The 24458-nt window shown below is 38.2% G+C and overlaps 1 protein-coding gene across 1 annotated transcript in view; it reads right to left on the bottom strand.

Moving 5' to 3' along the window:
* The window catches only part of LOC139712380 (GDP-mannose 4,6 dehydratase-like), a 100939-nt gene that overhangs the window by 69222 nt on the left and 7259 nt on the right, over positions 1–24458 (bottom strand). Inside the window, exons 2-3 of the mRNA XM_071624205.1 lie at positions 7026–7070; positions 3612–3699 (exon numbers count right to left, since the gene is read on the bottom strand). Coding sequence (XP_071480306.1) covers positions 3612–3699; positions 7026–7070 — 133 coding nt within the window. The remainder of the gene's footprint in view (positions 1–3611; positions 3700–7025; positions 7071–24458) is intronic.

Genomic DNA, 24458 nt, shown 5'->3' with positions numbered 1-24458 from the left:
CTGTGGCCCGCTTTATTGTAATCGATGTAATCAAACATGAAAATCACAAAGTACCAAACACGAATAGGTTAGCTCTGGGACTGTACGACATGTAGTACTACTGGTGAAGCTTCTTGGCTAACATTTCCTTGTTCCCCAAGTGAAATTGTGTTATTACAGGATCATTTCACATGTTTCTTATGCATTTGTGAATGATCTTAAAGCAAAAATCAACAGTTCTGTAAGCCACATAAGAACTATCTTCTCACTATAAATGGAGATTAAAAAAGAAAGAAGATGAAAGAGACAGTATACATGTACAAATAGTGAATGGTCACGAGTGCGATGGTACAAGATTTCGAACGAGGTGAAAGACAGAGGTGCTCTAATCACCAAGGCGAAGCCGAGTTGAATAGTGTGCCTCATCTTTCACAGAGTGCGATATCCTGTTCCACTGCACGAGTAAAGACCATACACTATTTGTTTTATGCAACACCTGGAATGTCAACAGATGATGTCCACACATATCCTTGAATTTAACACAGAAAAGGCAACCATTTTCCTTAAAAGGTGACTGAGAAGCACAGTCACAATCAACCATGTACACCTAGTGTGTATATACGTACACAGAATTGATTGGTTAAAGTTGTTTTACCTACAAAACTGAATGACAAAATATGCGCTTGTAAGCGCACCTGTAATTATTGAGTGTTTGTTTATTGTGACGTCAGAGCCGAGCAATGGAACAAAAACTTCGAGTCAATCGTGAGTTAAACAAGGGAGTCAATGGAAATTGGTGTCATCAGCCATGTGATATCCATTTTCGCCGGCAAAAAAAAAAAAAAAATTGCATGGCTGACTGCCATAGCGTGCGATGGAACTTTTAACTGAATGTCACGTGATGGGTGATCGACCAATCGGATAGCTACATTCTTTTTGGGTGTTGCATAAAGATAGTAAGAGAGAGAGAGAGAGAAGGAGAGAGAGAATGAAGGAACAAAAACAAGGTGGAGAGAATAGAAACAGAAGGGTTAACAAGATGACCAAGAGATAAGAAAGGAGAAGGACTAAGAAACCATCTTGAGCTTTCAAATAAACATCTTCACCATTTTATCGTCATCTACCACACAAATTATGCTTTACCATCTGTTTCTTGCAAAGTGATTTTACAGATCATCGCTGGTTTTAGCATGACAAAATTAGCATCAAGTAATGCCTCCCTCAGTAACTGCTCATTTAATTTTCAACGTTCGTGGAAAAGCCAGCCTTAGCACTTTTATGGCACAACAGGCACAATGCGCAAGTTATGACTTCGCATCAATCAATATGTCTATTAAAGCACTCATTTCCAGAAAAAAAAAATCTCAAAAGTTTAACATTTAGGCTGTGAAAGGATTTTCTTTAAAACCCATAAATGAGAAAATGAGTAGAATTCTGTTTTATTATGGAGGGTATGAAGAGAAGGGACATTTTATCTTCTTATTATTTGCCATAAAAGACGAGGATGTTGATAATCATCTTATTACAGTGCATGATCATTGCTGGATTTTGCATGACAAAATTGGTATCACGTAACGCCTCTTTACATTAACTGCTCATTTGATTTTCAACGTTCGTGGAAAAGTCAGCCGTAGCACTTTTATGGCACAACAGGCACAATGCGCAACTCACCACTTCGCATCAATCAATATGTCTAAGCACTCATTAGCAGGAAAAAAAAAAAATCTCAGAATTTCAACAACATTTTGGCTGTGAAGGGATTTTCCTTAAAACCCATAAATGAGAAAGTGAGTAGCATTCTGTTTTATTATGGAGGATATGAAGAGCAGAGACATTTTATCCTCTTGTTATTTGCCAGAAAAGAGGATGCTGATAATCATCTTATTGCAGTGCATGATGACGGGACGAAAAGATATCATTTTGTTATTGTATTTTCTACTTTCTGCTCATTCATGAGAGCTAAAATAGTTTAATTATATTCCACATTAACAGGTGAGAATTGGGTTTAAGTTTACTTTTACTGTACCTACGTTTCGTTCTCTATGCTGTTTTACTTCACTTTAAACTTTCCACTTGTGTGCCAAAGAGAAGATGCAAAAATATATACACACCAACACAAATAAACAGATATGTATATCATTATATACATATATACACATATACACATATATACATGCATACATATAAAAATCTTATTTTGCTTCATAGTACCAGGATATGAAAACTGAGTGTCATTCTGTTTTCCCATGCGAGCATCTAAACAAACACTAAATATCAAATAAGTTTGCGCAAAGCGTCTAGAAGTGGGCGCTAATTGTTGTTTCACTTCGAAGTGTCAAGCAAAGTGACAAGACGTTTCGCTTTGTTTTTGTGTTTGGTTTTCTCAACCAATTGTAACTGGAGATCCGATAGCATAGCTGAAATATTATGTTTCCCAGTAATCTGCAGTTTTTTGCGGAAAAGGCGGATGTATTCAATCATGCGGTTGTGGTACGTGTGGGCTTGTATGTACACACGCATCTGTCATTTTACTCCGCAGAAACAGGATTTCGGAAGTCAGGGTGAAATTTCACTCTGTGTCAAATTTCTATTATAAAGAGGTGTCGCAAAATCATAATATACGGAAAGTACTGTTCAAACTCTCATGAAAGCTAGACAAAACATAAAAAAGTACAGAAATTACATGTTTTTCATGCTTTTATAAACAGGAAAAATTTGTCACAATCATGTACACAAATTAGTTGAGAAGATGATCTCAATACCACGCAAATCTCCCACTCATATTTTTACTATCAAATTACCTTAATTTAGCATAATATTGATGTGAAGAAATGCAAAAGGGAAAATAGCGCCCTGTATAACATATCAAGTCAACCTCTAAATTTCAAGTTGTAGTTCTTTAGGCATGTTGGTTTTATTTAAAGGGAATGTGCTTACAGTTGCTGTACAAATATACATCTATTGAAATATACATACTGTAAAATGAGGGATGTTCCTGTGCATTTCAATTTTATGTGCGTATTTTTACCGAAGGAAGAGTACAATGTAGGAAGGCACCATTATATCAGCTTATATGCAATATGTGATTGTTACTGAAAGCATTGATCTTTCATTTTTAATTATCATAAAGTTCGGTAACTTTATCCTGTCTGATTACAAAAAAAAAAGAATCTGGTATAAAGGTTTTGCTTCTTCTGTCTCCTAATGCTTTGGCATTTCATAGAGATATTAGGCTATAGATGCTCTTTCTTCAAATCCTTCATTGCAGAGACACTGAGTAAAAAGCACTACTTAAACCCCCATCAGTCACAGAGGGTCTTAATTTGATTCCACTGTACTCCTCAGTAAGAGGGGAGTCACGCAATTCACAGGGACTATACTGGCCCTTAACTCTGCAGGAAGTGGGGATCGATAGGGCTAAAGAGGCTTTGCCACTGTTGATATTCTGTTCTGATATTTTCTTTTTGTTTTCTTGAATATATTTGTTTGTTGTTGCGGTCACTGTCGAAAATATTCATAAACAGTAACAATGAATGAAGACGAAAAGGTCCTTCTGCCCTTTGACTTGGGGGGGGGGGGGGGGGGTGGATAAGGTGGGGTGGGGGGGGGATGGAGGGGGGGGGGGAACAGACCTCCTTGTTGGTGAGACTTTGGGTCCTTGTACAGGTGCTGAATTCGGCCGGTGTTGAACGAGCTCGATCTCCGCATGATGCCATGGACCTGAGTGACAAACAAACATATCAGACAGAGCATCACTTCAGAGCTACTTTGGATTGCAACGATGGACATCACACTCACCACACTCAAACATTAATGTAAAAAAAAAAGGGTAAAAGGGGATAAAAACATCTCATCCAAAACTGCTTTACCCCCACCCCCTTTTTTTTTCAAAATGGGACTGAGCAAACGAAAGATAACGGCTGCTGAAAGATAATACTTCAGCAAAGTTATCTAAAGAGCCCTATAAATAAGAGTCAATGTTAAACACTATAGAGTGGCTCAGAAAAGCATATTCACTAAGTAGTAATAGTCCATATAAACCAAGGCAATAACAACAATGATGTGAAAAATATGTTTAGTTACAATCTGTAAATTCAGTAGGAATATTAATGGCCACAAAAGGATCCAAAACAATATGAAACTAAAAAGGACATGGCTGTAGATATCTGGACAGGCCTCATTTTAGCCAAGGAAACCTTTTCATGATCCGTAAGCGACCTTGCGCCTTTATTACTCGGGATATAATTGGGGCTATTCCAGAAGGCAATTCTGGTGCGAAATGAGCAGGTTCTTAATGTGAATTTCAACACTTGAGAGAAAAACGCTCTCTCTCTCCGGGGACAAATCTGGGCGCCTCCATCACCTTCCACCGGCTGAACTTCCACCCAGGTAAGCCATTTTGTTTCTTACCTCTCACACGTTTTAACGGATAATTTGACATCGCAGCACTAGCAACAGATAAGAGATGAACATACAGTTCAAGCATATACATAACAAAGTGTAAATCTGATCACTTCAAGTGATATTAGCTCTTCTGTTTGAGATGTCTACCTCCTCAAATTCCTGAATCACAAACTTTTAAAGGGGATGTGAAGGAGAAACAGTGCAAGTGAAATATGAAAATTGCAAATTACGTCCAAAATAACGACCAAACATACTGTATGTCCACAATGTGATAATCAAAAGTTTTCACAAAGCCAGACTTACTCCTGGTCAAAAATTCATGTGTGCACAATCAATGCCTGCATTTATACTGTAAATGATCAGGAAAGAAATTTCAAGAATTTAATCTAGAAAATAGGTCAAAGACTTTGAAAAACTGTGCTTGAAGTTGAACCACATACAACAACAGTGTTTCAGGAAGCTCCATAACTGATTGAGCAGTGCAACTTATCACATACGGAGAGCCAATTTGCTGGATAGAAAATCACTTTACAAAGACTGTGACCCATCTGCGGTGGCATGTTATACAAAATAAGGAAAGAAATTAGCATGTGGCTCTGAGAAAACCAGCCCTGTAAGATGTTTCACCCAGAAGTTCTGCATTATATGTCTTTTCATTCTCTTTTCTTTCTTTCTTTTTAAATTTGAGAGAGTGACTCTTTAAGCGAAAATAAATAAAAGAAAATATCTTAAAGAGAGATATAATATACAGTGTATACTGCAAGAGAGGAAATGTTCATGCATTATGTGCAAAATGTATTTAGAGTGAACATTAAAAAGCATACAATTTTTGCCTTTTTAGGGGGGGGGGGGGGTATGTGTAGTTTTTTTCACATTGGCTAGCCCTGTAGCGTGAACAAAATTTGTCGTAATGTGGACCAGTTACCTTTGTCAGTAGTACCTACATGTATGTGCTGTTAAAGCCATTAACAGCCGTGGCAGTGGTGTGTTGGTTTGAAGTGCTTGCTCATGACCATCAGCGATACTAAAAAAATTATATGCAAATTTCATCTTACCCTGCCAAGCATGCAAAATTTCCACTTTAAACAGTAGACATTCGCATATATACGTCTAAGATTATTTGAGCTCCTTAAACTGAGATGATTGAATACCCAGTTTCCTCTTTTTTTGGCTGGTTTTTTTTAACCTCTTTTACATCTTTGGTCTTCCCCAACATATGTAAAAGCTAGCAGCGCGCACAAATTCTACAGCTGCCACTCGACAGACATTCAAAAAAAAATCTGGGTGAGGAATGTTTAAAGATTTTCACAACCACCATGGCAGTACATGTAATTCCTGCACGATGCTCCCAAACATTACAGAAAGAGAGAGGGAAAGTTACCCAAAACTGTAATCACTCAGATTGCTGAAGCTAGAAGTTGCATGTTCTCATTACCTTATTACTACAAACATTTCCACTAGAAACAATTTCTCCCTTTTTCCCCCCCTTTTTTTTTGTGAAGTGCAGGAGCATTTTGAAGAATTGTTTTCTAGTAAGAAGTAAAAGCGCTCTAGGAATTTCTTCAATTCTACATCTTCATATGGACAATACAAATATTCATCTTCTCAAGCAAAAATCAGCTTCGATGAATGAAAGTTCCATGGTGAGATTTCTTGCACAGCTTTAATGGCATCTTTGACAAAACTACAGCTTCTCTCGACGAGGTGACCTATCTTTGTTAATGGGAGCCACACTATCGGATAGAGAGAGAAAAAAATAAAGGCAAAACAAAACAAAACAACATCCAAACTATTCTTTTATGGGAAAGAATATCATTCACATTTTGCAATAAAGCAAGGACAGGATGCAATTTATCATATCAGATCCAGGAATGTGGTCAAAAAACTGACATGAAGGCCAGCCAACATTCATCTCTTTATGGTTTCACTGGGTGTTTCTTTCCTTTTCTTTTCTTTGCTTTTTTTTTCCCCGTTGGCTGATACGAGGCACTAGACTTTCTGGAGAGATAGCGAGTCATTGCATTGCATGAATTCTCGTCACTGGAGGCAGAAAACAGAAGAAAAATGAGAAGACATTTCCAACATGTAGAGAATGAACAGACTTTGTGGCAGCCTCTTTTTGTTAAAATACCTGCATTGCACCACTAAACACATCCTATTATATGCAAACATGTGCCTACATTGTACAAACTGTGTGATCATACAGCACACTCTTATATATCATACAATGTACATGTATAAACTGTATATATATATACAGTGTATAGTATTCCTTTTTGAACTTTCAAATTAGATATCTGAACTTCCCATTTGCCTAAACTGGTCATTCATACACGATCATTGCTAATCAACGGCTTTCTTTCTTTTTCTGTTTCTTTCACTATTTTTCATCTTAAATGATAAATAAAACTGTGGCTTCTTTCACAGCCAATTAGATATTTCTTGCATGATCTCATATTAAAAAAAAAAAAACACCAAAAAACAAGGATGTACTAGTTAAAAGGAGTTGTGGAAAGATTATACAAAATGTTTGATTGAATTTGCAAGCCAGCACAGTGATGCTGTCAATGGATTGAAAAAAAAGAAGAAACTTGTGATCAGTGAAAGTTGTTTGATATACTATACCGCTCTGGCATACTCACCATGTATCCCTTTTCAATGAGAAACTCAGCCAGGTAAGACCCATCCTGCAGAAGATCAGATAATTATGATTTGGTATTTATTATGATGGTCAACATAGGAGTTATGGAGGACGTCAAGATCATAGCAAAAACACACATTACAACACACACTATAACCATTACACTGGATCCACACGAGCTACTTACCATAAACCTTTGATACTTCAAAATAGTAGTCAAGGGCAAAATGAGTCAGAAAATGCAATTATCAAATACTTGCCAAAGTACATACATTGCAAATTGCTAGGAAATTCTTCTATACTCCTACAAAGAGGGTTGCATGGGATTTCATACAATCATTTTAGACTTGAAAATACTTTTCTTGTAGATGCGTTATATATTTTTTGCCAATGAAGTTCTCTAATGCGAGTCTGAACGCAAACTAGATTCATGTTTCTCCCAACCTTGTTCTTGAACTACAACTGACCAATCATAGTCCAGACATATCTACAATTGAGTCCTGATTAATTTTGGCAAAAAGCATTTGCAGTCTGAAAAATGACAAATATGACCTCTAAATCAAGAATGAAATAGTGGAGGTGAGAATAATTATGCATTTATGTCACTTCCATCAGAGTACATGCATGCACACATGTACACCTGTAGACTGCACGTACATACTCTCAAAGACACGAGCATATCAAGATTTGCGCGTTGGATTGACCGGTCAAGGAGTTTGTGTCGGTATGGGATGTCTTAGCAGGTTTGGGAGGGGTTGTCATGGAAACTCATCCCAGTGTCCGAATATTTCATGACTCTATTAACACGTCAAGGAACTTGTGCCAGAAATCAATTTACCAGTTCATCTGCAAGTCTGAAATCCCTTGTGGTCATTTTAAAGCCTGCCTGAGCAGGCACCCTAGCCAACAATTTTGCCACTGCTTCTCTTTAACCATTATATGCCTACTCCATCCAATTTGTCATGACAATTTGTTTATCCCCCAAATTTAGGGTAAATCAAGAAAATTGGCCTCATATGTCATGTCTGCAAGCAATCTTGTCCCCTCTCCCACTCCAACTCCAACCGCACAGACACATATCCACAACAGGGGCTGACAGTTCAAATTCCTTACTTCTCATCCACAATAACATCTGGGAGGGAAGGGGGGAGGGGGAGGGGGAGGGGAAGGGGGCAAGCGTCTGGAGGGTAATGGTAATGGAACTACCGAATGATCTGGAGGTGGGGGTGGGGGTTAACCACAAAAACCATCCATGCTCTGTTTGGGGGGCAGATGGTCCAGAGTGGCGGTTCATCATCCGCCGTTTTTTCGCCAGCGATCCTCCCCCCTTCTCCATCTCCCTCGCTCTCTTTCGCAGATGCATAATTAATTGATGCCAACCGTTTATGATGAATGATCACGAGGGCTGACTCATGAAATCAAAGTTGGTTATGGATACAATGGCAGCGCAATGATACCTCATCCAATGCCTAACCCCCCCCCCCTTCCCTCCTCCATCTTCTTTCCCAGAAGTAGAAACAAACAAACAAACAAAATAAATGCAAGTGTAATGTCAACACAGACAACATAGAAACGCTCGGTGATTGATATCTGCCTTCACAACACTAACATTTTCTCTCCTTACTTTTTACATCTTGCATCATTAATTGTGTCTGATTCTGCAGTCTAAAACAGAGAACTGGTAAAGTTATCAGCACATATTCTTGTTTTTTTTTATCTGTCCTGATATATAATAAATTAGCTCTTTGTTTGGATAAAGTTATCTATTGAAAGATACATTATATTGAAGCATCCTAAAAAAAAAAAAAACCCTCCCCACCCGCAAAAAAAAAACTAAACTAAAAAACATAGAACTGCACACAACTGCCTGCTCCTAACATAATGGTGTGTGAATACTTTATAGAAATTAGCTCAAGGTATTGCGGGATCATATTATTATTATCATTATTATTTTACTTATTTATCTTCTTTTTTTTGTTATTGGAGGGGCTGTGGGTGTAGCTGAATGGCAACTGTTATTTAGGTTTACACAGATGCTGTTCAATGTACAACCAATGCCATGTGCATTTGACAGTTGAAAACACAGCAAACATTGGTAGTGCCTGCCATTCTTGTTTGCTACAATAACCACAACACATACTGGTTATGAAGATTAATGCTCGCATTTTTCATTTCATAATGTATAAAAGTATTATCACTATTATTATTTTCTTTTCAGGGTAGGATTAGAGTATGGTGGTAGTGGTTATTCCAGAGGTTGCTGCATAGGAAATTTAGGACTTGCCCTAGTAATAAAGGCACACACTAATCACACGAAGCGCGTTCCCACTGCTGTGCAGCGTCGGCACCGACACAAGGACGAATCTCCCGCGTAGCGTGCTTTTCCAAGTAAGTGTGCGCACAAGGAGACACGCTCCTCAACGAAATCACAGCCACTCCATTTACGTCCCCCAGTGATAGAGCTCTGGAAGGCGAGAGATGATGCGTCAGCTGACCAGAGATAATATTATGATGCGTCAGAGGAGTCTTTCTAGCTACTCGAGTCCCCATCCCCCTCTCCCCTCCCCTCCCCTCCCCTCCCTCAACCAATTATTTAGTTGAACCTCTTACCCTGGGGAGGGGGGGGGGGGAGGAATTAAGAGTAGGCTGCCCTCTTTTGTCGAGGAGGTGACATCGCATCAGCTTTTCGGGTCAATGCCCTGATGCCCTGCCAATGAGGAGCCAATGCAGAGAAGTGCAATGTAAAACACACACACACACATGCACACACACACACATACTGTACACATAGGCCCTATACACATTTTGTGTCTGTGAGAGTATGTGTGTGTGTGTGCGTGTGTATGTTTGCTAATAAGTTACTCATGCAGCCACAGATAGGCAGAACGGAGTAGCTTCATATGATGATAACGTCAGTGAAGAAACTATCAAATACTTGTATGCTTTTGTATACTTTATGCATATTGCAGAGACTCCAACTCTCCCGTTTTCGACGGGAGATGTCCCGCCGAAAACCCATTTTTGCAAAATCTCCCGTTCTCCCGCTTGAGATTTAATTTCTCCCGCCCTGGCTCTGTGTCTCCCGTTGAAAAGGATTTCTTACTTATTGCTATTGTATGTTGAACAAATAAGCCTTCAATAGCACCAGAGAGCATTTAGAACCCTAGGAACTTCGCGCTTCGCACACATCAACTTGGAGTCTCCCGTTTGCTAGGGGTTTCAGGCGGGAGAATCTCCAAATCAGAAGGTGCTTTGGGTTGGAGTCTCTGATATTGTGATTGAGTAGCAATAGATTCAGCCATTTGCGCTGATGACAATTTCAAAAATTTGTGAAAAGATGAGACAAACTTCTGATAACACTTCCTGCATTCCGACATACTTACAGTATACAGTTTGTTCGCGAGGCAATTGACATTTTTACAGGGACGTTGGTGTCAAGCCAAATCTTAGCCACCACCTGTGCTGTGTGGTCGCAGCACACTCATCCTGCAGAGAACTTGTTAACTCCTTCATGACTACTGGTCTGTTAAACCCTACATTTTACACACAGCATAGTTGCTATTACTGGCAGTGGCAGGGTTAAAGATAATGTATAAAGCAGTACTGTGTCTAGCATAGCCCACATAATGTACAGTCACATATTTCCTTTTTACCCACAGTCAATACTTTATGCTGCAACACAGTAAGGGACTCCAGGGCTGCCAACTCTCACGCATTGAGCGTGAGACGCATGCATTTTGGTCCTTTCTCACTCTAAAACTTTATTTCATTTGCATGCATTTCTATTGATCTCACTCATTTTGACTCCTAAATTATAGCATTGGCCTATGGGAGTCTCACTCTCAACTAGTTTCCAGTGTTGGCAGCCCTGGGACTCATGGTCGAGCCCTTCTCTGCAAGGTTCCCCCCCCCTACCAAAATTTCTCAGAACAATATTTCATTTCAACGACCGTAATGGTAACTGATATCTGAAAGAAAACGAAAGCGAAACACATTTGTTTCTGCACTCATATATTTCTGAGAATTGACAGCCAGTTATTATTTCGATGCCTCCTACAATTTGTACCTTCACATTATATGAAGGATCATGCTGAGCTCCATGAATGCCTTTCCCCAACAATCATGGTTTAAAATCAAACTGGTTATCAACCTGTTTACAATGACCACCTGGATGTAAAGGCCATCTCTTTGTGCCACCCCTTTGGTCAGTCTGCATAACTGTTGATTGTATTTGTATTGTAATGACTGCTCAGGGTTTTATGGAAATATCCAATAGTGGCAAAATTGCCCAGGTTAACTCAAGTTTTAATGCTTCAATTCATTTTCACTATTTGTGTGCTCTTGTTGGTTATAACAGCAGTTTTCCATAAGGATTAAAACAACAAACACAAAAGATTTATCAAATCGTTTGCCATCTCTGCAGCAGGATAAAGAGATTATGGTATCTTGAAACATATCTTGAAACATACAAGTTATATGCCATAACTTATCACTGCAGAAACTGCAATTAAATTATATAGGTAGATGGATAGCTCAGTAACTTTGAAGTAATTACTAACTATATTAGGGCCACCAGCAGAGTTTAGATACATGTATATTGTATAAGCCTACACAAGTACATACACTACTATATGCATACAATGTGCACTACAATCTTGCATTGTATTCCATCATTGCAAATTTCCATATTCAACAACCTACAGCCTTCAGTTGTGCGCAAAAGTTTCCCATGACGGTAATATTTACCAACTCGATATCTAAAGGAGGCCTGATTTCGTGTTCATCTAGTTCACTGTGATAGAAAATGCCTAGATCTGCTTGCTCTCTCATGGGAATGAGTAGATAATGCAAGTAAGCTAGCACCATTCTCTTCCGAAAAGACCCAAATGTGTGATTTGATTAAATGCTAATGCATACTTATCTATCAGGGACTTTTTCATGACAATCCCGACTTTGGCTACGGACTGTCTGACATAAAACAAACTTGAGTACTTGTAGGCACAAAAAAAAAAGATCCTAGCCAAAGCTCAACAGATATTCAGAGTTTCCCACGCTCGTGACTCAAACTTGAGCTCAACTTCTGCTGTAGCTATGCCATTTTGTTCTTGATTCCAAATGGGAGGAGGCTCCTACTAAAAGTTCAAAGTATACCTCATCATAGATAGATAAAATATCTATACCTCTTGTGCAAATACACTGCAAGCCAGAAATCCATGGGAAACTCCCTGCAGATTCGACGGGCACAATGGAATGACACTGGTTGCTAAATTTAGGAGCAGAAAATAATGTGCTGCTCGCCGTTTCCACGTGGAGCAGCATACACCACGTGCCATGTGCAACACCCACACACACTGCAATCCACTGCGCAGGGCAACATGGTGCATTTCAAGGGACGCATCGGACGACAGATGACTCCCTTTAACATGATTATTGCCAAGAGAAGAGGTCTCCAGCTACAATCAGCAGCTCGCAAGATCCATGTATGGCCACGGCCGAGGCCTGGCTGTGGTAGTAATGGGCAAAGATTGATAGACACATGGTCTAGGGAGAGGGAGAGAGAGAGAGAGGAGCGCGAGAGAGAGAAAAAATATATTTTCTGAGAAAGGAAGAACACCAAGAAATGATTCATGCCGTCCTCAGCCACTTGAATGAAAGACAAAAAGAAAAAAAAAATGAGGATTGCAGCAACGGGGTGAAAATATCATCTTCATGAATGGGGTGAGGAAGATCTGAAATCATGGTGGACTTTCCCCCTGCATTGAGGGAGGGAAATTTTGCAGGGGGAAAAGAGGGAAATAGCGAGGAAAAATAGCAGACGGTGATAGATTGCTAGCAGTGAGTAGTAGTAGCGAAAGACAGCTAAGAAGCCAGTGTGTAGGGACGATGAAGGCGCGTGCAGTATGCACCAACACAACGTGGCCACTCCAGTCCTGAATGGGAGCATGCTGCTGAAGGGGGGCGTGGCTCTGAGTGCCCATTCATGCCGGTCTGCATAATCTAGGCGCATTAGCTGGGGCGGCTGGATGAATTATGCTAATACGGCCACTGGTGGTCATGAATATTCAGCGGGAGTGCTCTGCGGGCTCTCCGAGGTTCAGTATTGTTGATGGGCCGAGAGCGTGGTTGGCTGTCGAGCGGCCATCTGTCTATGTAGCAGGCATAGCAACCTGGGAGCTTTCAGCCTGGCTGGCTTTGTTAATCTCTGGGCTGAAACTGCAAATTTATGTCACACAGCTGGAACAATGCATACATCATCAAACAAATTAAAAATGCATCCAACGTCCCCAGTTTTAAAGGTTCAAGTCAAAGTTCTTTCACATTATATCTCAGGGAAAATAAAAAAGGAGGGTAAGTAGACCAATCAGGGACAGGATTTAATACAACATTACAAGACACATGTACTACTGTGCCTGTCAAGTACAGAACTAATGGTACAAATAGGTACAGAACTAAAAAATATGCTGGTATTTTTGGTCAATATATTCCAGAATGAGCTTCGCGATTAAATTACTGGCTATACCAAAACTCTGCATTCTCTTTCGCTCTCACTCTGTCTAAACATAATTATAGCAATATATTCCTTTTTGGTCTGTCTCTTTCTGAATCTCTGTCTAGTCTCTCTATCCCTCTCTCTCTCTTTATCTCTCTCTCTCTTTCTCTCTCTAAATCTATCTCTATCTACATGTATGTATGTATGTATGTATCTATCTATCTATCTATCTATCTATCTATCTACATGTATCTATGTATCTATCTATGTATCTATGTATGTATGTATGTATCTATCTATCTATCTACATGTATCTATGTATCTATCTATGTATCTATGTATCTATGTATCTATCTATCTATCTACATGTATATCTCTCTCTTCCTCTACCTCCTTCCATATATATCCCCATCACTCTCTTTTATTTTCCTCTTTATACATTCAATTCTGTCTTTTCTCTCTTTCACTGTCATATCTTTTTGTTATAATTCTTATTTTTCTTTGTTAGTGTCTCATAGGGAAAATTTTCCTTTCCCTTTTCCTTTTTCTTTTTTTTTTAATGACCCCATGTTGCTCATATATCAGAGTTTGTTCAGCTGCAAAAATTTTGGAAGCCTGCAAATTGCCAATTTGAAGGGATGGTATTTGTTTTGGTTGAGATTGGGGATTCAGATTTTAACTTCTTGCAAGGTAATTAGAAATCACTTGTGAAATATTGAAGAGCACACAATTCAAAGAGGAATTCAAATACAAATTGATGATAATTGGTTTTGAAATGGTCGAGTAGGGTAGGGTAGGGTCCCACCTTTTATTAGAACCTCTTTGTTTTTGGATATCTCAGCCATTTCAAAACCAATTTTTTTTTTTAAATCACATAAACTTTGAATTCCTCATGGAATTGTATGCTTTTTTAATATTTGATCAGTGATTTCTAATTATCTCACAAAAAAGTCACAAAAAAAAGTTGGAAACCTGAAGCCCTATCTCACCCAAAACTATACCTTCCCTTTAATACTGACACTCAAATTGGCAATGCATTTTAGACGATCACAGTTCCAGGTTTTTTCTCTGAAACTGACATATTGCTGTATATGTGTTTGTTTGTTTCTGTATTTGTTTTTAGCTTTTTAGTGCCAATATGATGAAATTTAACAAGATCATTTGTAATAATCTCCCACTAACATAAGTTTATAATGCAGCAAAAATTCAGGGATGCCAATTTGATGATCACAAAAGTGTCAATTTCTGTGGTAGAATTCCCCAAGGTGATTCAGCCCCCTCTTCTTTTAATTGACTTATTGAACTATTATTCACATAGCCATCATAATCATTGGCAGTTTATACGGTATGTGTGACTGCACACTAAATATCACAGTCAACATAGAAAAGGAACCTATCATAATAATTACCAAAAGCCACTTGATTATAACTGTGACAAACAGTACTACTTCTACTACTGCTACTACACGTACTACTACTACTACTACTACTACTACTACTACTACTACTACTACTACTACTACTACTACTACTACTACTACAACTGATGATGATAATAGTAACAATGATGGCAATAACAGGACTAATAATGATAATAAAATAATTTTGATAATAGAAAGATATTAAAGATAATCACCATCACCAACATCATCATCATCACCATAATCATATTAAAGAAAAATAATGATTAGCATTAAAGAGAAAACAGTGGAAGAGAAGAAGAAAGTATGAAATAGCATTATGTTTCTTTAGAATATGTTATATAACAAAATGCTTGTTACACCATCCATTTCCACTTCAGACTGATCAATTTGAGTACAAACACTGTTGTAGCTCTGAACAACAAAAATGAAACTTCGATAACAACAACTCTGAGCACTGGGACAATATATTGATTCAGTTGAATTATACAAGGTCCTTGATAAGAATGCGTGACTGCAGTAGCCTTAAGCTGAGAGACGAGTACAAGAAAACCTAGTTTATACATGTTTTATCACAGCACAGAGACATTTCATACATATATCACCAAAAGAAAAAAGAAGAAGATATTTTATTTGTTGGCACTGCTCCACAGATTTACAATACTATGGTATGAAAACAAGCCTTGAAAAACACGAACAAAATCAGCTCCTAGGTGATGAATAGTTGGTGGGATAGATAAATAAATATGAACACTTATTTCTTCTTTTGTAAGTAACCCAATCCCATTCTACCCCCCCCCCCTCCCCCTCCAAAAGAAAAAGAGAGAGTTGATTGTGCAATAATTAACATATGAATCAAATATAAATCAAGTAGGTTTATAAAAAGTCTGTGAGGGTGGTGCAGTACACCAAGAGTGCCAGCGTGGCAGGTAGAAACACGGACTACCAGCAGATCATACACCCAAATTTACTGGGTGGAGTGGGGCGAGGGGTCAAATACTGGTAGGTACACACAGGATTGACATTTACACTTCATTGAGTAGGTTTTTAACTTCATGGGATGGCAATACTAATGGGGTAACAATTAAGAGCACAAGCGTGTACATTGTAATCCTAGACAAAATAGATATCTAGACAGTGTTTACTGTGCATGTGTGTGTGGGTGGGTGGGGGGCGGCGGTGAATTGAATGGATCATGTTGTGGAAGAACACTCCTTTTCAACTGTAATTCATGTTATGTGCAATGAGATACCAGGGAGTGATATAAATACATCTCAAAAAGTGCAACTGTAACAGTGTTAAGAATTAGTCGTATATCTGTAGAAGTGTAGGGAGATCTGATATCAAAGTCACTTTTAATGACATTGTATGTTTTGATGAAAAAGTTCTCATAGAATTGTATGTATAGTCTATTACATTTTAAGATCATTTCATGATGTATTTTCTAGAAAATGATAAAACAATGATTGTATAATGTATACTTTTTTGTGAATGAATGGAAATGGAAATAAATCTCAATTGAACTGAACTGAACTCTGAGCAGGAGAATTCTCTGAATTGAACAATGAATGGCATCGCATGCAAATTACCCAATTGTTCCCAACTTTATTGTGCTTGAATGTCCCACACTGAGCAGGCAGGTTATGAATAAAATAATACACACGAACATTGGCTGAAGTAGCAGCAGGCTTCTAGAAGAAGCCCACTAATTTGATGGTGTAATTTTTAAGCTCTGCCCTGAAAGTACTTTGGTGCATAAACTCTAATACTGTGGCTGCATTGTCATTGGCTTGTGAATCACTGCATGCATCGCACACCAGCACACGGAGTAGAAATTTTTGCTCATTGTGGGCAATGTGAAACTACAACAAAAATAAAAGTTCACAAGTACTTTTATTTGTTATACCTCTAAAACTCGATGTACTTCGATTCTGTTGCATTACAAACACACAAAAATCACTTCACCCACCTTAGCCTGAAAAATTACTCACATAAAAATTACCTCTTTTTATGGTGTTAGAAAGTTACTGAATTCTTAAGTTTCAGATGTTTTCATAAAGTAGTAATATTAGCCATAAGTGCACACCCACACCGGGGGAGGAGAGATGATATCATAACCTTAGAAAGTTCTGACAGAGTATTTGAGATATCCGCTTCATTTCCTTGTTTTGTTTTTAAACATGATATCAATTAGAATATATTATAGCTTGTGCAGCATATTATTGCAGTCTCATAATAATGTAGCAAAGGGTTATTTTTTTTGCTTGGGTGTGAGAGATGTTGTAGTATTCACTTTAAATCAACCAAAACATAATTTAATCGTATTGGTATACACAAACCAATGGGAGATTTAAGAGGCTGTAGCTTCATTCCCTTCCAATCTCAATACATGCGGTTGTGACTTATATTACTATTCAGTGAAAACATGTGGGACTTGAATTTCACCTTTTTTTTTAGAATTTCATGTTAAATTTTAATGAAACCCCTACCATTTTGTTTGTCTGGTTGTAGTCTGATGAAAGAATGGAAATGTGTATTTCGTATGACATGAAACTACATTGTAACTTGCAATTTTTTTTTTTTTTTTTTGCTTCTTATGATATGTAATATATCAATTTATATTTTTGATCTCAAGATAAGTGTACTGTCGGGGCAGAACTCTTATGTTAATAGTAGGTGGTCGTTTTTTTTCATGTTTGTTAGTCCTGTGGTGTGAGTGAATTTGATGTCTGTCATAATGTGATCCAGTTTCCTTTTAACATAATATGTACTGCCGAAGCCATAAGCCACCATCACAGGAGTGACCTCCTGTGATGGAGCGCAAAAAAGTCACTCATGCAAAAATTTCCTCTTTTGCAGAATTCTTCAAGGTCAATGTGGACATGGTGTGGATTGCACTTTACATAAGCGCTGCCAAAAGCTCCCTCTACTGTCCAAGTTAGACACAACAAAAGCCAGTGATTGCAAGTCATCTACAACAGGCAGCCCTGCTCTCTCAGAACAATGATGGAAACACAACAAACAAACAAACAAGCACAAAAGCAAAAAAAAAAAAAACCTCAAACAAACAATGCTACATAGATACAGTGCTGCAAATTCTAGTAGCCATTGGATGACAGCATTCACGCTTCTTACGCAGTGTCTGCAACTTCCCATCAGAAATAGAAAAAAGGGGATTTCGTAAGATGAATGGAAACTCGCATAGCGATATAATTGGCACTGGGTGTTGGATTGTGGGCACCCGCAATGACGTTTAGTCCTGATGTCACCGCGGCCTGTCATTCTACCATCCAATGTTCCTCGTATGCGCTCTCTATGTTTTATTATGTTGCGGTTTGGTTACGATCCAGCAAAATTCCAGCTACTGCCAAGAGCAAAGGAGGCTTACGAAAGCACAATAGGATAGATAATTGCACTTGATTGAACGGTCAAGATCACGCATGTAAAGTAGCTTGTTTCTTTATCAATGGAAAGTTTCAGTCTTGACCGCTGAAGACATGGCTGCCACCGCGAACCACTAGATCCGTTTTCGGCGGCAACAAATATAGATCTCATTTATAATCCCGTGTTTGCGCAACGTGCTTCTATTCGGGTTTTGGATTGCGGGCTGTTCACACGCTGAATGAATCTCCTCAACGACCACAAACCACAAAACAACATACTCTGTAACAGAAATGTCACGAGCTGTCGATCAAACAGTCAGTTTTCTTTTAATGCATGCATCTGACACTATGACCTACATACACAAATCAGACATACATGTAGGCGCATAGGGAATTAATTAATAATCATTATGTGCTACAATATAATGATTTTCATTAATATATCATTTTTGTTATGTATATCCTAAAACTTGTTTGAGAGGTCAACCTGTTTGGACAACTAAGATCACCCGAAAATGGCTCAAAACTCGAATGGATGATGCCTCGGGACTGCATTCAGTCACACATTACTTTCTAAACAGAATCACAGATTGTATGATTGATGGTTGCTTTTAGACACACAAAAATGCATTGGTTGGCATCAAACAAGGTCCTACACACTTTAAGAGAATGATAACCCTTCAATAATCAGCTTTTTGAGCACAGATTAGTATTTACGGCAGACACAACTCAAATTACATAGTATTTAGCATTTAAAGGACAAGTTCACACAAATATATATGTGGCGTGAGTAAGTGCAGTCAATATTTAATAGCAGAACACATTCCTGAAAGTTCGAGGAAAATTGGACAATTCGTTCAAAAGTTAGAAACTTTTAAAAACTTTTGAGCAGTCATCACTAAATGAAGGATTACAGTTGTGATGTCTCATATGTACAAATATACGAAGAAAATATATTAGGAGAATTCCACAAATATTCATTTGATATAAAAGAAATACACATTCCCTCAGTAACAAGTCAATGGAATGTATATTTTTCATATTAGGGTAATATCATTCCCTCTGCTTTCTGAAAGAAGCCAAGAAAGTGCTCTTTCATTTTGCTAGAAATACAAAAATGTGCTGAATTTTGTTTATATCTTCTTTACATCACTGTCCTGCGGTGACATCACAAATTTTTGTAGTCTTCTCATCCAGCGATGGCGGCCTCGAAACTTAATAAATATTCATAACTTTTGAACAGATTGTCCGGTTCTCCTCAAACTTTCACTGATGTGTTTTACGAATACTGCTGTACATTCACTCAAATCCACACATACAATTGGCTCAACTCATCCTTTAACCTTTCCTGACTCATTATTTCAAAACGGCAATTGATGCTGTACAAAAACAATTCACTACAAAGACAATGGCAAGGTTAAAGCCCTTTAAAGCTATTCAAAATGTTTGTTCAAGGTTAGCCTGTACTGAGAACGTGAAAGCTACATTGTATTGTGCATAGTGCGGTGTGTTTTGGCAGCTCAATGGCATTTTCTTGGCAAGGTTTCTCATCATAATTAATTCTGGCTGTATTGATTTTTCCAAAAATACATACAGTGTAATGTACAGTGTAGAACACTTTCCAAGTTTATGTCACTCAGAGACACTGACAGTGACAGATTTCGATGTGTTGCTATACATTAGTCAATCATTCTTTTAAAGTTTATATCTATGTTACGTATGAGGAAAGCTTGAATGGAAATTGATTGATCCTTTACTATGCAGTATTTTCCCTCTTAAGAAATCTTTCAAATATTTTAGACATTCATTTTCATGAATTGTTGAATGATTATCAGTGTCCATTTAGTAGTAATGTACAGGTGATGTGCTTAATTTTATACACTGCCAAAGACTGTGTCATGAACAACAGGCAAGATGACCTGTGATGCACATTGTATAATGTACATATTGTACATTGACTTGCTAATCTAAATACTGCCCATGTACCTGGTAATTTCCAATACATCTATGTTGGGCAAAATTTTGTAAAACTTTAAAGGGAATGGCTAGTAACTGATCAGTGGGAATCAGTGGGAATGCTGGGGGATGATTGTTCCAATCCTTGTGGGATTCATTTGAGAGTACATTATATATCTATTGTTGTGTGAAAATTATTTGCTTCAAAATGGTCTCATATTCAAGTAATGTGCAGTTTAATGTTTCCAGGTTAGCATGCCTGTAGAGTGACGGGGCGATCGTTACCGGTAAACTGCACATTACTTGAATATGAGACCATTCTGAAGCAAATAATTTTCACACAACAATAGATATATAATGTACTCTCAAATGAATCCCACAAGGATTGGAACAATCATCCCCCAGCATTCCCACTGATTCCCACTGATCAGTTGCTAGCCATCCCCTTTAAGTCTTTAACTTTCTCATCACTTCGTCTGATTGTCATAAAATAATTACTGTTTAATGTGCACCATGATTACCATTATAATAAAAAAAAAAAATTGCATGTCTTTCACCCTCAAACTTTGCCTACATCATTATGCGAACAAGTGTTTGGCATACAGTATTTACCTATTGCAAAAGTCATACTTGATTCAGCTTAAAGTTCTCATGAGGCTTGTAAGCATATTAGAACCCACCTTAAATTCCTGTGCACACATCAGACCCAAATGTTCAAAGGGAGCTGGGAGGGGGTGCACAGAGCACTGGGACACAACATAAATAACACAAGAGAGTGATAAGCACACAAGACTTATTGAAGCAAACGGAGGGTAATTAAGGTGAAGCTATCCTGCAAATATTGGTCCAGTCTCGGGGTGATTTTCGGAAAGGGCAGCAATGTTTGCCGGTCCTTTTGTGTTCTCAGTCAATCTCCCACCGATTGAGGGCCTGGTATTGATAAAGGGCTGGCTGAAGAGGACTGGACAGCAGGACTGGGGTTCAGGAATTCTCCAGCCGAGGCAGTCCTCTTTGGCAGGGTTGCTAGCGACTTCCGAGAGACACAGCATTATCTACAACGTATCACTTGTAACAATGCTGCATCAACATGGATGTATGTTGCAACACATACGGGAGTATTACTTAGACATGTCGTCGTGCGCATGGCAGATTCTTGTTACAGTGCTCCCCTGCGCATGGTAGATTGTCGTTAGGGCGTGGGAGTGTGCATAGGGTTAACAACATTCTGCCATGCGCAGGGAAGTGCACTAACAACACTCTGCCAGGCGCAGGGAAGCGCTTAACGACAATCTGCCATGCGCACAACGATATATGCTACCCTGCGACGTAGCGATGACAAAGGTAGCATTCAGACTGCGTGCTGTATTTGTAACATGAAAACCAAGGAGCAACGGAAGTGAATTGATGTTTACCAGTCCAGCTCTCATGCAGTGGGGACTATGTGAAAGAAATGTGCACATCCACACAGCCATGCCACAGTCTTGTGATAAAGCAGAGGTCGGGTCAACTAAGCGCGCACGTCAAGGAAGCCCCACATACTTGATAATATATAAATGAGACCGATCACACACTCAAAAAAGATGGTATGACTATACGACAAGGGTACCAAATGTCGCTAAAACTATGATGCTAAAGATGACACATACTGCATTATCAATCAAACATATGTATACAAGCATTCTGACACATTATACAAACACACAAAAAATGCACTGGAACTCCACATGCATGGCTGTACAGCTGTATATCCACCACATTTTACAGTAATACACATTTTACTTCTCTGGCTTGAAAGGGAGAAGAGGGGTGTGAAAGGAAAAGATATCTATCCCAAACAACCTCCACTGTACCCCTAAATAATTGCTTCTAATTTTGATGTAGCTGTCACATTTTGACAACTCTCACCTGCGCCCTCGTCAATGGAAAAAGAATGTGCTATAAAATTTATGCTCAATCTACGAGTCCAATGGCTGATAACCATTGCTCTGTCTGGCATTCAAACACAGAAATTTTCCCCTGTATTTTTTTTTACTCAATGTAGTTTTCCGGAATGCAGCAAATAATAATACATCTCTGACAAGATAGAATTTTTAATTTGCAATGAGCACCATCATGCCATTACGTGATTTCAAGTAGAATGTATTGTTTTTCAGTCAGATACCACGACGGTCCCAACGTTGGAGTGTAGTACGCCTTCCTCTGATTGTACCCCATCCACTCTATGACGGGAGAGTCACGTTTCTGAGACAGACATTGAATACATAATATGAAAAATGCCAAAACCACATATTTGCCATTATTTTCTTCTTCTTCTTTTTGCTACATGATTCTACATTAACCCACTTTTAATAATTTCTCCTTCTTTTTTTTTCTTCCTACCACCAACTCATCCCGCCCCCCCCCCCCCTCTAATAAAACATGAAAAATGGTTATGGTTTTCAATGCTTGATAAACTTCCACTGACTTTTGTCATATTTTCCAATGGATGTGAAAACTTGGCCACCATGTCACATCACAACACAAGATGCACATTCTTCTCTTCCAAATGTATCACAATTACCCACAGTATCCAAACTAACTGACCTCAAAATCCTTAATTGGCCAATTCATAAACATAACATCACTGTCAAAAAGCTCTGAACTTTTGTCAGATTATATAACAGCTGCCAATTATTCAATCAGATAAAATGAGTAATTTTTCAATGGACACAAACCTTGAAAACTATACAAAATAGTGTGCACATTCAATTGCACACCTGCCAAGAATATGACACTGGCAGATGAAATCATAATCAAAGCCTTGCAAAAGTGTGCAACATTGTTTTATTAGGAGCGAATTAATTGCGAGTGGTTTGATGGTGCCGGCAACAGCTGTGCTCAGATGTTCAAATCATTTTTTGTTTCCCATAATACTAAATCTCGTCGCCCTTGAAGGAAAGTACTGTATGGTAGGCAGGGCTTTTAAATGAGCTCTTCATTGTTCTGTTTGTCTACTTGTTGGCGTGATTATGGTTTGTTGTTTCTTTTCTAATGGATATTTACTGGATAGATATGATGCATGTGAAACGGAGCATCTCAATATTATCCATTCTTTTTTTCAAATTTTGCCTTGAGAAGAAGAAATGTTTGAATTCTGAGAACTCAGCAATCCAAAAACAACAGATCAGAGATTATGAGGGTAAGGTTGGCCTAGCAGTGAAAAATACAAGAGTCATAATAATTGACTCAGTTGTTGGTAGGAAATTTAGAAGGATGACATTAAATAGGCACCTAATCTTCATCAGTCTTAAGTAATGCAAAGTCCTCCACTAGTGCACTTATTTTCTAGTGCATAAAATATCTCACACTACTAATTACATCTTTTGAAGGAAAATCTCATTTCATCTATTATTTTGCATTTAGATGATATTTGGAAGAAATTCAAGAAGTAAAAAAATGTATCATATTATAGGGGTTTTTAATGTGCAAAACAAATGACAATTTGTACATTAGCTGTGGTCAATATGACTCTTCAGTGAGGTCCCAACAGGGTGCTACATTGACTTATTAGCATTCTTTGGGCAGAATTCCCCTCCCCCATATATTGTATATCACATATGAATATATATCATATATCAGATATAATATCATATACCTCAAAGCTACTTGACAAGGTGCTCTGAAATCCTTGACACAACCATTTAGTGATATACAAGACTGAAGTTTAGACAACGACAAGAAAACATGGCCAATGCAAAAAAAAAAAAAAGTTTTGATCACTGACTCTGTATGGTCTATAGTGTAGTTTCTCTCTTTTCTTGTCTACTTGAATCTAATACTGGTAGTGTTCCTACCCCATCCCCATAAAATAAAATAAAACAATGTAAAATAAAATGTGGATGTGCTACAGGTTTGTTGTTGTTCTTGTTTTTGTTTGGGGTTCCAATCCTGCCCAGTGCATTCATTCTTGGACAAGGCATTTTAACTACAATGTTCCTCTTGACCAAGGTGCATAAAAAATAGATACCTTGCAACATTGGGGTGATGATAAGAGCAGGGTCTTCAGGTAGAGTGGTATTAAAATTAAACACTGAAGAGTCTAACCTGGGCAAACAGTCCATATTATAATCATCATAGCCAATATTTTGGCATTCACTAAATCCATATTTGGGGGTTAATTTCTACTTTACGTGCAGTGGACACGG

This window comes from Diadema antillarum, unplaced genomic scaffold, assembly GCF_040938485.1.
Source record: "Diadema antillarum isolate AM-2024a unplaced genomic scaffold, OU_Dant_1.0 seq00001795_RagTag, whole genome shotgun sequence".
Taxonomy (NCBI): domain Eukaryota; kingdom Metazoa; phylum Echinodermata; class Echinoidea; order Diadematoida; family Diadematidae; genus Diadema; species Diadema antillarum.
This window is presented reverse-complemented; position numbering and strand designations above follow the sequence as displayed.